Below are 15,405 nucleotides of genomic sequence, written 5' to 3' on the forward strand. Positions count from 1 at the left end.
CCACTCAAATCTATTCAACAAAAAATCGTGCTGCAATATATATTATACGCTTTTCAGCAGACAATATTAATTAAAGTGAAGTGCATATATCCCTTATATCCCTTCACAGAACTAAAGTATGGTTTAAAAAAAGTTTTAATGAGATGATGGAATCAAGTTTCTAGAATCAAAGCTGAACTGTATAACATAAAAAGGCACACTTGTATGGTACTCAATAAAAGGGCACACTTGGAGCCAATTCACCAGACGTGAACAATGTGACATGCTGAACATCCAACCCCAGAAGAGGGTCTGGGGATTCTCCCCCATGGAGATTTTTAGAAATACTAACATATAAATACGCATTCTGGTACACTCTGAGAAAAAAATAAATAAATGTATTACTACCCGACATATTAATAATATTTGATGCCATTGTTTGTTTTTCACTTTGTTCTGAAGCTGAACCTTCTGCTCCACACAGAGAAAAGAGCAAAGAGGAGATGGTCTGTGTGATTGACTTTAAATTGTGGATAAGGGTAGATAGCCCCCATTGTTCTGTGACCTGTCAATCATCAAACCGGGGGTCATATTTCATTTTGTGTTCATTTTATCTGAAGTTGTACCCATGGATGTATAAAGAGTAGTTCTACAGCAAAGTTATTCTCCGTGGGGACTTCCGGCAACAATCTTGATTCTGATTGGCCAGAAGACTCGAGAAAACATCTGCAAAGATGTTTTATTGAGAAGTCTTCAAAACCGTTTATGTTCTCCGGTACTTCCAGTCCAACGCCTACTGCATGTCACGATACCAACATTGTGGTTTCGATACCGATACCAAGTCAAGAATTGCGATTCAGATTCTTTTTCTATACTTTTCTTAAACAGTCTTAAATATAATTATTGCGCTTTATTTCACACCAGAACCATAACACAAACTTTTAAACAATGAGAATAATAAATAAAATAAATGACAACAATTCGTATTACATAAAATTAATACATTTCTTACAGACAGGCCTCGTGGTGTCCGTAGGCTTGCCCTCACTGTCAGAGATATAGCTAAAATACTTCCAAATGTAGCTTCTGGCGTCTTTTTTGTCAACAAGCCGAGGCGCAGCGGCAGTTGCACTCCCACTTGCAGCCATGCTTCTCGTTTTCTCACATGCTCTGGCAGCTAGCGCGTGCACGAGAGAGGGGAGGCACATAGAGCTTGCTTGAGAGGGGAGGGACTGCAGGCACGGCTGCAGTGCAGGGAGTGGAAGTAGAGCGCTGAACACACACTAGTGATGGGAATTCCGGCTCTTTCGGCTCCCAAACGGCTCTTCAGTTTACCACATATTATACCTTTTTACAATTAAATCAAATGTAGCCCTGTTTTGACTAATGAATGATTTATGTGTACACATATATCACTTAAATTATTCAATACACCCTTTGTACTGAAGTATTGAAAAGTAAAAATTACATGTTTAATATAAATGATTTGCTGTGGCCAAATGTTTCCATTGCATTTACAGACCCTTGTAACTCTCTGATACCACCCAATGAATGCACTGACTTGCTTGTAGAACCACGCTACACAAAGCAGATAGCAACACCTATAAAAACTTAAGCATAGATATTTAAAAAAAGGGGCTACTGTATCGAAATTTTAAAATTATATTTAAAGAAAAGGCCCTGACAAAACAGCAGGGCTCTATTTCAGTAACTATTAACTATAGGAAAAAAGACAGCAACAGCTGACATCAAATATTTGCTGTGCCTAAGGATAATCATAAATAAATAACATAGTGAAAATAAATATATTGCAATGCTCAAAACAGCAGCATCCAACCGTCTCTAATCCTTGGATATTACATGTCACTGCATGCATGCACGGAGCAGCTGTAGCACAGAGATCATCATCATCATCATCATTCTGTCTTGTATTACTTAACAAAATAACAAAAAAAACGGCTTGTTCGTGGGCGTGAGCCGGCTCCCGTCGTTCACTTTAAAGAGCCGGCTCGTTCGCGACCAACACATCACTAACACACACGGCTCTTATTAAAACGTCGCTTTCTCACCGGAGTACTCCGGTCTCCTGTTTTGTCGGAGTCCTTTTTCCCCGTCATTCTTAAAGTACAGATACTAATGAAACGGAGGAACCGTAAAGTTTTTAACGGCAGGGTATCGTGGTACCTTTCAAGTATCGGTACACCGTGCAACACTACTGCATGCACAGCGTTAGAAAATCGGCCCTTCAAAATAAAAGTTTTCCCCCAAAAACTCACACATCTGCGACCCACTCGAAACGGGTCCGCGACCCATTTTTGGCTCATGACCCACCAGTTGAGAACCACTGTCTTAATGTATGCTATAAAACTTGCGAATACATAATATGATTTGCCTTATCTTGTCCTGGTGATATCTGGTTGATTAGGGCTGGGTAATGTTCACATTTGATACTGGTCCCCGGAATTTGGTACGTTACCTTACTCTCTCTGTATTATCAAAAAGTAATAGCCAGTTGTAAATAAAAAAAAAAAACACTTAATTTAAAAGTTATTCACAATTTAGTTATTTATTTCGAATGTTTTACACACCGCATGGAAATAAAAACCCTCCCTTACCTCTGAGCCTGTCACTCTGTCAGACGGGCATTACATCGTCAGAGAATGAAGCCGTGTTCTGGAGAAAGCAGATATGAGAAGAGCCGCCCCGAACAGCTTTCCATTTTGCGGCTAGACTGCAGCTCATATTTTCTCATCCAGATGAGCTCTCAGGTAGCAACATTTAGCACAGATTGATTCAACGTGACGTGGTACTTGGCAGTGCCGACTGCATTTGGTGTTTACCGTTAAAAGTACTGTCTTTGGTACCAAAGCCTATGAGTGTTGCCGTAAAAAACCTATAAAATATTTTACAAAATAAACACTGATTATTTGAGCTTTACCCAATTTTTGTTCCTCTCATTGCTTCTGTAGGTGCAGCCTCCTGACCAACCACCAGACTGGATTATTTTCACTGGCAGAGACGTGTGGTTTGAGTTGATACTCAATACTGCCACCTCTGTGTTTTATCCACATATAAAGGAATACAGATCGAGGAGGTCACTGATCAGCACTGGATCCTGTTGTTGATGTTGGAAAATTATACATTAAACCTAAAAAAAAACAATATACAAAAAGGATTCTCCCTCTTCCATACATAAAAGCCACAGCGTTTTTGTGTGATTGAGTTCATCATCAGGACGTTGCTCCGGTGAGAGTGTATCCTCCAGGAGATTGTTGTGCGAGGGTGTTATCAGAGCCTCAGTGCTCTCCGCTGGGAAAGGAAGCAAAGGGAAGGCCCTGCACGTCCCTGGAGAAGAAGGGAACAGAGCCCATAGCTGGAAGGCTGACTGTTAGATAACTAACAGGCACGGTCACACTCTAACACAGTGGAGCCAAGAGACCAGTGGGGGGTTTGCGTTTGCTGGCTGATACACTAGATAAAACCATTATCTATTCGCAAATAACTCCCAGTGCTCCAAATCCACACTGTATATTAAGTTCATTTCCATGGATACTGATGGATGTTCCTACAGATGTTTTCGAAAGACCACCAATGTCTTCTTATTGTCTTCCGATCCCATCCCCGGAGCTGCTGGCAGGTGAGGTGGTTTGAGTCAGCCACCGGCGGGGTTTAGGGATGCCCCGACACAGGAAAACCAGGCTACTCCACTGGCCCCTTTACAGACTGCTGGTTCTAATAAGAGTCCTAGACTGAAGGCAAATTATCTCCTCCCGAAACATTTTTTTTAACCAAACATTTTCTGGCTTTTAATTTAAGTGAAGGGGAATCTCCAGACATTTTGCTAGCACAGACTTGGCTACAAAATTGCCCTACACACTCACAACTTATTTAGTTTTGAGCTTTCCTCTACATTATTTCCTTGTTTCAGCCTAATTTGCTCCATCTTTTCTCCTACTCAGACATGCCTACCTCTGCCATCTCTTGCACCTCACCAGACTCCATTCACAGAACAATCACATGAAGCTGGAGGAGTTCACATCAGGTGCAAGTTCATTCGTTTAGCTGCAACGTTTCTCTGTCAAGTTTTTATTGGCACCAATTGAGTTTTAATATCTTGTTAACAAACCTCTTTTTTTATTGCACCATCGTCATGTTTTTAATCAAGCCTTTATTCACATTGCAAAACCTCAAGCAATGTCCTCTCTTAAAATGATACTACTCTATTGGAAACCGACACAGAGGAATGATCACATACAATTTGCTTGTGTTTGTAATTGAATGTCATGTTTGGAAGAACAGAGCTGTGAGGACCCCTCCTCCTCTACAATTAGCGGCTTATTTTTTCATCCTGCTTTTTCACCGGTTTCCTGGCTTTCAGGAAAACAAGCTTTTTTTTAATCTCACACACACAGTACATCACGTTTTTTCCACGTTAAAGAGGACGCCCTCTTTAATTATCCCTCCTTTTCTGTTCTATTGTCCTATTACGTTTTTTTGTTTTTGCCAATCCATCATCTCTACCCCCTACAAATCTACTCGTTACAGAGACACTTATCTCTGAGTGAAACATTCTTAACCATAGCGGTTGCTGGAAAGATAAAACCTGCTACATAAAGGACGTGATGCCAGGTATCGGCAGTAAGAGTGGAGGGCGGGGTCCGTCCTCATCCCCCCTCCCTCACACCGTGATCCCGGCCAGCAGACCCCTGAGACCCTCCCGCTATGTCCCGGTGTCTGCAGCCACTTTCTTCCTGGTTGGCTCCACCACGCTCTTCTTCTGCTTCACGTAAGTGTCAACAGTGCATGGTCTCACACACAAGCCTGTTTAAAGGTGAAATGACTGTTTCATCAAATAATGCATGAGAAACCATAACATTCAGTAAGTAATGATAGAGAGCAGGGCCTCGTTGTTTGTACATGTCCCGGCAGCGTCTTATCGTTTTTTCAACCCAGTTGAGATATAACCAAACCCACTTGAGGAAAGCATCGATGCAGCGTCAGAGCGCCACACACAGCGTTTTCCTCCCACTAAATAGGAATTTGACAGCTACAGACGATTCATAGAGCATCTTTTTCAAAGTCAATTGTTGAAAATAGCGCTTTTTGAATATGCATCGCTGAATAAATGTTAATTAATGTAAATTCAACATAGATTTAAGAATAATAAACGTTCAAACAAACTAGTCTTTGTGTTCTGATAAACAGCCTATATCGTTTTTATGTGTTTTATGTTATATTACTTCAGCATTGTTAACATAGGGACGTTCTCTTCGTACATCCATGAGAAAGTCGACAAAAGCTACGTGAATGTGGAAGTGGGTATGGTTAAATCTCCATTGGGTTGGAAAAACAATAGACTCATCCCTGCAGTGACCAGAGAGCAGCTGAGTCTCGTCCTCCTGCGCTGACCCCCCATGTGAACGATGAACACATGGCTCTGTCTCCTCTCATTATCCCTTAGTGAAGTGGTGGAAGAAGAACTCAGATTTTTTACTTAAGTAAAGGTAGCAATACTGCATTTAAAAGTTATTCGTTGCAAGTAAAATTCCTACATTCAAAGTCTTGATTAAGTAGCATCAAAATATGCTTTAAGTACCAAAAGTAAAAGTACTCCTTGCGTAATGGCCCATTTCAGAATCGAATATATACTGTATATATTGAGTTACTCGGCTATTATTATGATTATTCATGTGTTTTTATCACGGCTGGTAAATATAGGGATAATATAAATAACATGCTATACTGCTACTGGATATCTTAACCTATAAATATGTCAAACTTGATTTATATTTTATATTGGCAAGTAATCGTTATCTAAAAAGTAACCAAGTTCTAGTGGAGTATAAAGTGGCATACACCGGGAATACTGAAGTACTTTAAAATTGTACTTAAGTACTGTACTTTAGTTAATGTACTTTGTTACTATCCACCGGTGCCGAAGTGTGTGCGAGGGTTGGCAGGCACCTACACGTTTGGTGTTTTGATTGTCTGGCGGTGCAATTTTTTCCATTGACTTACATTGAGAAAGAGATGGCAATTGTATAATGCAGGTATTCCGTACAGCGAGTGAAAGAGGTTATGTGACTTAATTGCAATATCCTCTTGAATTGTAATACCTTTTGCAACATTTGTGTCCATTATCTTTTCTTATTGATCAAATCAATTTGTCTATGTTTTTTAAGGTATCTCTATTATTATTGTATTAACAACATTTTCAAAAAGGTTTGACATATATGCAGTGTCGCAATACCAAACTTGAAAAATCAAATACCTTCCCAAAGAACAGAGGATTGAATGCCCTGATGGTACAGAGTGATGTGAGAGTCACCCTGAACTAAAGGTTCCTCCTCGACTCCTCTCTCCTCTGTGACTTGAACCGGAAATCGATCAAGACACGCCATGTTGAAGGACGTCCCAATCGCTTAAATGCACGCGGTGGAGTCGAGGAGAGAAGAGGCTTCCAGAGGAGACGAGAGCGAGGGTACACAAGAGTAGACAACGCGGAAGTGTTTTCACTACTCGTGCATCAAAGCTCCGCCCACAACTGCACAGCCGTCTGCTCACTGCAACTGTTCTGACTGTTCAAGTAGGATCAGTCATTAAATGTTTAAAGTGTGTGAAATATACTTACAAATTACTTAATAATGTTTTGATTATAAAATAGTAACTTACAGTTCTTACTTGTGGTTTTTGATGCATGTGTGGACAAAACCCACAGAACGTCAAACATTAAGGATATATAAAAATACGGGTAACATACCGAACTAATCTTTTAGTGATTTGTGTCTCTATGTAGGAGAAATTAAATAACACCTAATACAAAAGTTCATCTGAAACAAGCTCAAATAACATAATGATATTAATCCATCAATTATTATTATTGTTATGATTATAATTATAACTTAAAGGTAGAGTAGGTAAGTTTGAGAAACCGGCTCGAGATACACCTTTTGTTATATTCCATGGAATGCTCTTAACATCCCGATAGCAATGAATATCTTAAGTGCTTTGACAAAAAATCCATAAAAAAGTCATCTGTGGAAGCTGTAGTACTGTAAAAAGCACGACCAATAATTTTAGCCGGCCCGGCTAAAATAACTGGATGGCCTACCTGCCTGTCAGCCTTCCATCTGTGCACAAACTTATCTCGTGCCCTCATTGGTCATGTGGGCGTTCGTGTGTGTTGGAGGAGGGGCTCTTTAAGGAAGTGGCAGATTTTTTCCAGCTGTGTATTTTCAAATTCTAGCGCACTCGAGCTGGTTTCTCCAAAATGACCTACCCCACCTTTAAAGGGGACCTATCATGCAAAATGCACTTTTTGATGTCTTTTATACATAAATATCTGTCTTCGGTATGTCGGGGAACTCACGCAGCGTCAGAAAATAAAACCCTTTCTCTTTTCCTCCGTACCCAAATCTTTTAAAAACTGGGGTACAACAAACGCCGATATGAAGTGAAATCGGCGGCGGACCCACACAAAGTTGCTATCAGAAACAATGCCTGATGTGTTTTGGACATAACCTCGTCTTTGTTTACATTAGCAAGCCTCGCTAACACTCAGAGCTTGTGTTTAACCCTGGGGGAAACATCTTGCAAGAAACAGCGTCTGAGGGCTTCTTAACATTTAACAAACTATGAATGTGTCATACGGGAAGAAACTCAGCTATCAGACAATATTAACAATTTTTAGCTAAATGAAACACAAGGGTAATATCAAGCCTCTGAATTATCCGAGAGCGAAAAAATGCTAACGCACTTAGCACAGAAGTCACGGTATAAATACTTTATTACTTATCGGATCTGCACAAAAAAGATATCAGATTCTAGAGGTATAAGTGTCATCACTGTGCAACCAAAACTCATGGCATTGAAGGCAAACCCAGACAACACACCATGTAGCTTTACGGAGCCAAAACGGCAAATATGCCTTACCTTTGCTGTTTTTCTGATCAAAAGTTGTATTCAATGGCATTAAAACAATATAAACGCTGCTGAAGGTTAATCCAATGTCTCTGTGTCCCTTTGAAATGATTACTGATAATCCATCATCATATTTATGGCTATAACCTAGTTTTCAGAGCGTAACATAGCTTTCGGTTTGGGCAAGCTGCGTGCGCATCACTCTCACTCCTCAATGTTAACGTGTAGGTGGATTTAGGATCTTCTCCTCAATTCGAATTGGCTCTAACAGTTCAAAAGAGGTGTCAATCATCAAAATCGACGGAGGGTGGCCAGATACAGTGGGGAAAAAAAGTATTTAGTCAGCCACCAATTGTGCAAGTTGTCCCACTTAAAAGATGAGAGAGGCCTGTAATTTTCATCCTAGGTATACCTCAACTATGAGAGACAAAATGAGAAACAAAAAATCCAGAAAATCACATTGTCTGATTTTTAAAGACTTTATTTGCAGATTATGGTGGAAAATAAGTATTTGGTCAATAATAAAAGTTCATCTCAATACTTTGTTATATACCCTTTGTTGGCAATGACAGAGGTCAAACGTTTTCTGTATGTCTTCACAAGGTTTTCACACACTGTTGCTGGTATTTTGGCCCATTCCTCCATGCAGATCTCCTCTAGAGCAGTGATGTTTTGGGGCTGTCGCTGGGCAACACGGACTTTCAACTCCCTCCAAAGATTTTCTATGGGGTTGAGATCTGGAGAGTGGCTAGGCCACTCCAGGACCTTGAAATGCTTCTTACGAAGCCACTCCTTCGTTGCCCGGGCGGTGTGTTTGGGATCATTGTCATGCTGAAAGACCCAGCCACGTTTCATCTTCAATGCCCTTGCTGATGGAAGGAGGTTGTCACTCAAAATCTCACGATACATGGCCCCATTCATTCTTTCCTTTACACGGATCAGTCGTCCTAGTCCCTTTGCAGAAAAACAGCCCCAAAGCATGATGTTTCCACCCCCATGTTTCACAGTAGGTATGGTGTTCTTTGGATGCAACTCAGCATTCTTTCTCCTCCAAACACGTCTAGTTGAGTTTTTACCAAAAAGTTATATTTTGGTTTCATCTGACCATATGACATTCTCCCAATCCTCTTCTGGATCATCTAAATGCTCTCTAGCAAACTTCAGACGGGCCTGGACATGTATTGGCTTAAGCAGGGGGACACGTCTGGCACTGCAGGATTTGAGTCCCTGGCGGCGTAGTGTGTTACTGATGGTAGCCTTTGTTACTTTGGTCTTAGCTCTCTGCAGGTCATTGACTAGATCCGCCCGTGTGGTTCTGGGATTTTTGCTCACCGTTCTTGTGATCATTTTGACCCCACGGGGTGAGATCTTGCGTGGAGCCGCAGCTCGAGGGAGATTATCAGTGGTCTTGTATGTCTTCCATTTTCTAATAATTGCTCCCACAGTTGATTTCTTCACACCAAGCTGCTAACCTATTGCAGAGTCAGTCTTCCCAGCCTGGTGCAGGTCTACAATTTTGTTTCTGGTGTCCTTTGACAGCTCTTTGGTCTTGGCCATAGTGGAGGTTGGAGTGTGACTGTTTGAGGTTGTGGACAGGTGTCTTTTATACTGATAACAAGTTCAAACAGGTGCTATTAATACAGTTAACAAGTGGAGGACAGAGGAGGCTCTTAAAGAAGAAGTTACAGGTCTGCGAGAGACAGAAATCTTGTTTGTTTGTAGGTGACCAAATACTTATTTTCCACCATAATTTGCAAATAAATTCTTTAAAAATCAGACATGTCTCTTTTTTTCTCATTTTGTCTCTCATAGTTGAGGTATACCTAGGATGAAAATTACAGGCCTCTCATCTTTTTAAGTGGGAGAACTTTTTTGCCCCACTGTATATGGCAAATCCACCCAAATGACCCCAGAAGTGTTTTTTGCTGTTGCTAAACCTCTCTAAAAAGGTCAAATGTCACTTGTTTTCCATCAATCTTGATACAGGGTACTTATTATATGTTATTGTTTGGGTTCCTAGTAATGTTTTTATATTTTACCATTGTTCAATCTGAATTTACTTTAAAATAAAAAAACATCTATATTGATTCTGACTTTTCGACATCCAACTCACAGGTTTATCATTGCTTTGAGAAAAAAGATTATTAATTTGCCCATTTTTAGAAGTGAAGAAATAGTCATTTGTTCTGGGAATGTCATTTTCGAGTCTGAGACCTGAAAAACAGGCTCAGGGGTTAACCGGTTAAAAAGCAGGAAATAAAAAAAGAACTCACCTTGTGATAAACCCGCAAGAGAAAAATTATTTGAGCTCCATACTGTTTCAGAAATAATCCTTTATGTGGTTTAGAACAGGATGGTGTTTTATCACAGCAGAATTTAACTTATAACTAATGTCTCCGGTAGAATTCTGATCAGGCATTAGCTCCGCCTCCTTTTTTTTTTTTTTCGAGCTATGGACACAAAATCCGCGTTCCTCTAACAGGGCTGCAAAAGAGGGGTATGAGCAGTATGAGGCATGGCTACAATGGGTGAACTGTTTGGTATTTTAAGCAAAAAACTTCACAGACATGTTTTGTAATATTTTTCCAATATAGCATAATAGGTCCATTTGAAATTACATTTTATACCTGGAAAAACAAATACAGGACCGAAAATAATACATTGAAATCTATAATAAAAGAGAGGTATGGAAGAGATCGACAAAATTATTTAAATGTAAAATTAAATCCCAGGTTTGAAGGGATTTGTGTGGAGTGAAGTCCAGTGACGGGTGATAAAACTGCACACACCAGAAGTAAAGGGGGTTGTTTATGGATACGCTGGAGTGAACGAGGACATCCCAACTCATACCTGATGACTCCTCTGTCCTCGCCTCTCTTCCTCGCATCTTTCACTCGCGTCTTACAGGGGCGGAGCTAAGACGCAAGGAAGGGGCGTGAGGGAAAGGAGGAGGCGAGATAATCAATTGGGATGAGCCTTGAGTCTGTGAACCGTTTACGTAGCCTGCTAGTGAATAGAAGTGAGAACCTTGTAAAGCCAACTTCGGCACGGATTCTCTACCTGAAATTTGCTCTGAATCATGTTTTTGGAACCTTAAATTGAAAAAGCCATAAATACATACGATGAAACCCACTGTAACATTTATCAGCATTGGTAGAATATATTGGATTTATGTTGATCCTGTAGACAAAAACAAACACCCACACAAAGTGCTTATTTTTCTCCATGTCTGGTGGATATGCAGCGGAGCAAGTTGTAAAACCCAAACGACATATTATATTGTATTATACTAAATTGACATTAAATAGTGACCCATCGGGCTTATTCAAATGAATCACTTTTGAAGTTTAACTTCAATTGTGATATAGGTAATTGAGAAATCTTGAATATGTGTTAATATATTAATCTGTTTTCAATGTGTTCATTAAAGATTAAACCTCAATACATGAATAGGTTGGTTTAATTTGTCCAGTGTTGGATACTAAAAGAAGAACAACTGTACTTAACTATCAGACTAAAGGCACCAGGAAACATAGTATTTTAAACCAAGACAGGTTGATGTATTTGCCACTAAAACACTATAATGTGGATTGAAACCTGTAGTCCTTTCATAAAATGCACCTTTATTAGAAAAAAATCAAACCAACAAAACAATTATAGAGCTGATAATCGTTTGACCTTTGATACAATATAATATTGTTATCCAAGATCAAATCCAGCTGTGTTGGAAGAACAAACGGATGTTTAGATAACATTAATAGTTTTTTAAGAGGATCATGTTTTGCCTGCATCAATACATTGGCTACAGGGAATGAGGAGAAATGAAGAAGTGAAACGTCCCCAAGTGTTCCTGGCCAGATTAGAACCAGGGACAGCGCACTTCATGGCTACTCCTGAACCTCTAGGATATCTTTTTAACTAGCCAACAGAAGAGATTTACAACTAGCTGAGCAGCAGAACATTATTATTATAACCAGGGTGAGAGTTAAAGTCTCTCCTGAGTGGGTCAGATACAGCCTCTCGACAAAGAGTAGGAGGTAGGGGATTTAGCTGTAGTTTAGGAATTTGGGGATTGAATGAGAATAACAACAAAACACGAAAAAGTGTGTTTGGTTGTGTGTGTACGTGTGTGTTTCAGTGTGCATGTGGTTCAAATGTGAGAAAGTCAGATTGTGAGTAAGTGTGCTTTTGTGGCCGTCTGTCTGCGTGTGTTTGAGTGCATAAGTGAGAAAATCTAATCTGTGTGTGTGTGGCCCTTCAGCTTTAGATTGGCGAGGGGTAAATAGGCCAACATCTGTCAATCTGACAAAAGCCCGTGATCCAGTCCCTCTCTGCAGTCTCACTAGTAAATTAATAGTAATCTGAAAAGTGAGGGAATAACAAAAAAAACCTAGGGACCCTCCGGCGTGGGATCACTCTGTCAATGAACCCTCCCCCAATTGAAACGTGCTCGGACCACGCCTATTTTAGACCGTGACCATTTATCTTGATCTAAACTTCACACCAATTGTAAGGGAATCTTCTGCAGAAATGGAGAGTCAGGACTCAGAGAGACACGAGGAGAGTTGGAGCTTTGATGTCAAACACTGAATGTTTATTTACAAGTATTGGACGGAGAATTTCACATCACAAGTCACACAGCCAGAGATTCTGACTGCCTTGGTGGGTTGCCATGTCAAATCTGCCCAGCCTCTTTCTGATAGACCTTTTAACTAGTTTACAGAGAGTTAATCCACATATTGAGGGATGGTGCGTAAACACCTGGGAACACTGGAGATATCGCCAACATCTGTAAATACTGAATCACTTGTCTGTGGTGCTTAGAAGCCAGTGTTCTCACAATCCTAAAACCCTCTGTGACCGATAGGTCAGGCCATAAAACTGGTAATGTCAACAATAGCTGAGACTTCCCATTCCTTAAGACAGATAACAGACTTAGGGTTGGTCGTAAACGTCAACACACAGAAAAGGTTAGACTCCTAGGAGTAAGACTAAATTAATCCCTAACACCAATGACCCAGAAAGTACGCCGGGGATTGACCACATTTTTATAGTGAGTGACCAAACATTGGTACTTCAACTATTTTGTCAGACATGTGAAGTACTTTTTCCCATTGACTTACATTGGGAGAAATATGTCTGTAAATCAGCGTATCATTTATTTTGAGGTAAATGAACAATACAGTCTGAAAAGTTGAATTGCCCTTGTTACACACTTGTAACATGTTGTATCTGTATCTTGCACATCAGTTGAGCAATCGCTTTGACAAACTCTCCCGACACAGAATGACAGAATTATAAACACCTGAAGTTCTGAAACCTCCGCTGAGGTTCTTCCTGCTATAGTAGGAGTCTCCAAGAGCACATTTTGCTATGATGACCCACACTGTCAAGCTGGAAAGGACACTAGCGTTGAAGCCGTTAATAACTATTAGTCCGTAAAACGTGTCAGCGCAGCTTGTCGCTCTGGAAACACAGCCTCACTTTCAAATGTAACCTTATTATGTATCAGAATCTTTGTCTTGCTTTTCCTCTGAGTGTCGTAATCTGTCTTCATGTTTCAGGTGTCCGTGGCTCTCAGAGCGGTTCTCTGTGGCTGTGCCAATCTACAATGGAGTCGTCTTCCTGTTTCTTTTGGCTAACTTCTGTATGGCCACATTCATGGACCCTGGCATCTTCCCGAGAGGTGAGAGCACGGACAGTTTAATGTACTGTATTTGTGTGGTGTTGATCCTGGCTTCAAGTGTTTATCTTTCTTGCTCATATTTGTATCCCTGTTAAAGCCTTTTTAATCGTAGGGTTGTGTTAGTGACGTGTTCTTTTCCTGTCCCTGCAGCCGAGGAGGACGAGGACAAGGAGGACGATTTCCGCGCCCCCCTCTACAAGACTGTGGAGATCAGAGGGATCCAGGTCAGGATGAAGTGGTGTTCAACCTGCCGCTTCTACAGGCCGCCACGCTGCTCCCACTGCTCCGTCTGTGACAACTGTGTGGAGGTGATCTTACACTCACCCATTCATTTCACAAATACATCAAATGCATACATTCACGGCACCTGTCGTCTGTTTACCCTTTAAAAAAATATTTATTAAAACTTAACCTGTTTTTATTTGCTAAGTTCATTAAAGTAGGCCATCATCCGTAGTAGGAGCTCAACTCTATCAAGTGCTTAACCCTTAAATGGTTTCTGTGTTCTTGGGTACAGGCTGTGCCAATGTCTAAAATGGGTGTTATATGTATTATATTATAGTATACTCATATCGGCAAACGCTCCCACCAGTCTCCTGGAAACACTTGCAACAAGCATGCCTAAACACATTTTTGAAGTTATCAGCAACAACGGTGGGGCTCCTCACTACTGAGTTATTTTATGAAACTTTAAGTTCTGTTTTTGTTGTTCTGTTTTTTTTGGGCTTAAACTTAATCTTTTGATCGGCTGATGAACAGCTTGTTTGAGTTTAAATGCTGTTTACAAAAATTGCCAACTCTCTTTCAATCATCAAACCGAGGGTCATATTTCATTTTGTGTTCATTTTTATCTGAAGTTGTACCCATGGATGTATAAAGAATAGTTCTACCGCAAAGTTATTCTCCGTGGGGACTTCCGGCAACCATCTTGATTCTGATTGGCCAGAAGACTCGAGAAAACATCAGCAAAGATGTTTTATTGAGAAGATGATCCCTATGTGACAGAAGTCTTCAAACCGTTTATGGTCTCCGGTACTTCCAGCCCTACGCCTACTGCATGCACAGCGTTTGAAAATCGGGCCTTCAAAATAAAAGTTTCCCCCCCAAAACTCATACATCTGCGACCCACTCGAAACGGGTCCGCGACCTACCAGTTGAGAACCACTGTCTTTTTCTTTTTTTTTTTATATTTTATTTATAATTTTCAGGTTTATGCAACAACAAAAAAACACGTAGCATAAAAACGCAAAGCATCCCCCCCCCCCCCAAAATAACAAAACCAAGAAAAACAAAAGTCAGTGCATAAATCAAAACACAACAAGATACTACACATACACAGTGCTACTGTATGTCCAGAGGTCTGTTGGTTAATCAGATAATATACCTATGTGGCGTCAGTGATGCATCTATAAACTCTAAATAAGGCTGCCAGATCTTCAGAAAGTTGTTATATCCTTTTCTAAGACTATATGTGATCTTTTCAAGAGGAATACAACTGTTCATTTCTAAAGACCATCTATCAATGAGGAGAGGAGTCAGATTTCCATGTTAGTGTTATGCATTTCCTAGCCACACATAAAGCAATTTCTATACATTTTATTTGGGATTTAGTTAAAGATCTATTGAGACTTGTGAAATTGCCCAGTAAGCAAAGCTCAGGATCTAACCGGAAGGTAGATCCTGTGATCTTGGTTAAGGCGTCACAAAAATCGTACCAAAAGGGCCTCACTTTTGTGCAAAGCCAGGTGCAGTGTAGGAAGGAGCCGACTTCAATACCACACCTGAAGCACATCTCTGACAGCTCGGGCTTGGATCTATGT

General features: G+C 40.4%; 1 protein-coding gene across 2 annotated transcripts in view; it reads left to right on the forward strand.

Annotated features, from left to right (window-relative positions):
• Positions 1 to 15,405, forward strand: part of LOC307029170 (palmitoyltransferase ZDHHC5-A-like) — a 42,944-nt gene that overhangs the window by 8,563 nt on the left and 18,976 nt on the right. For both annotated transcript variants that reach the window (XR_013805242.1, XM_079664894.1), the window contains exons 2-4: positions 2,949 to 4,765; positions 13,464 to 13,585; positions 13,736 to 13,893. Coding sequence is in view for 1 of the 2 variants with exons in the window: in XM_079664894.1 (XP_079521020.1) it covers positions 4,602 to 4,765; positions 13,464 to 13,585; positions 13,736 to 13,893 (444 nt within the window). In the remaining variant the exon portion in view is untranslated. The remainder of the gene's footprint in view (positions 1 to 2,948; positions 4,766 to 13,463; positions 13,586 to 13,735; positions 13,894 to 15,405) is intronic.

This window comes from Notothenia rossii (genome assembly GCF_949606895.1).
Source record: "Notothenia rossii genome assembly, chromosome: 1".
NCBI lineage: Eukaryota > Metazoa > Chordata > Actinopteri > Perciformes > Nototheniidae > Notothenia > Notothenia rossii.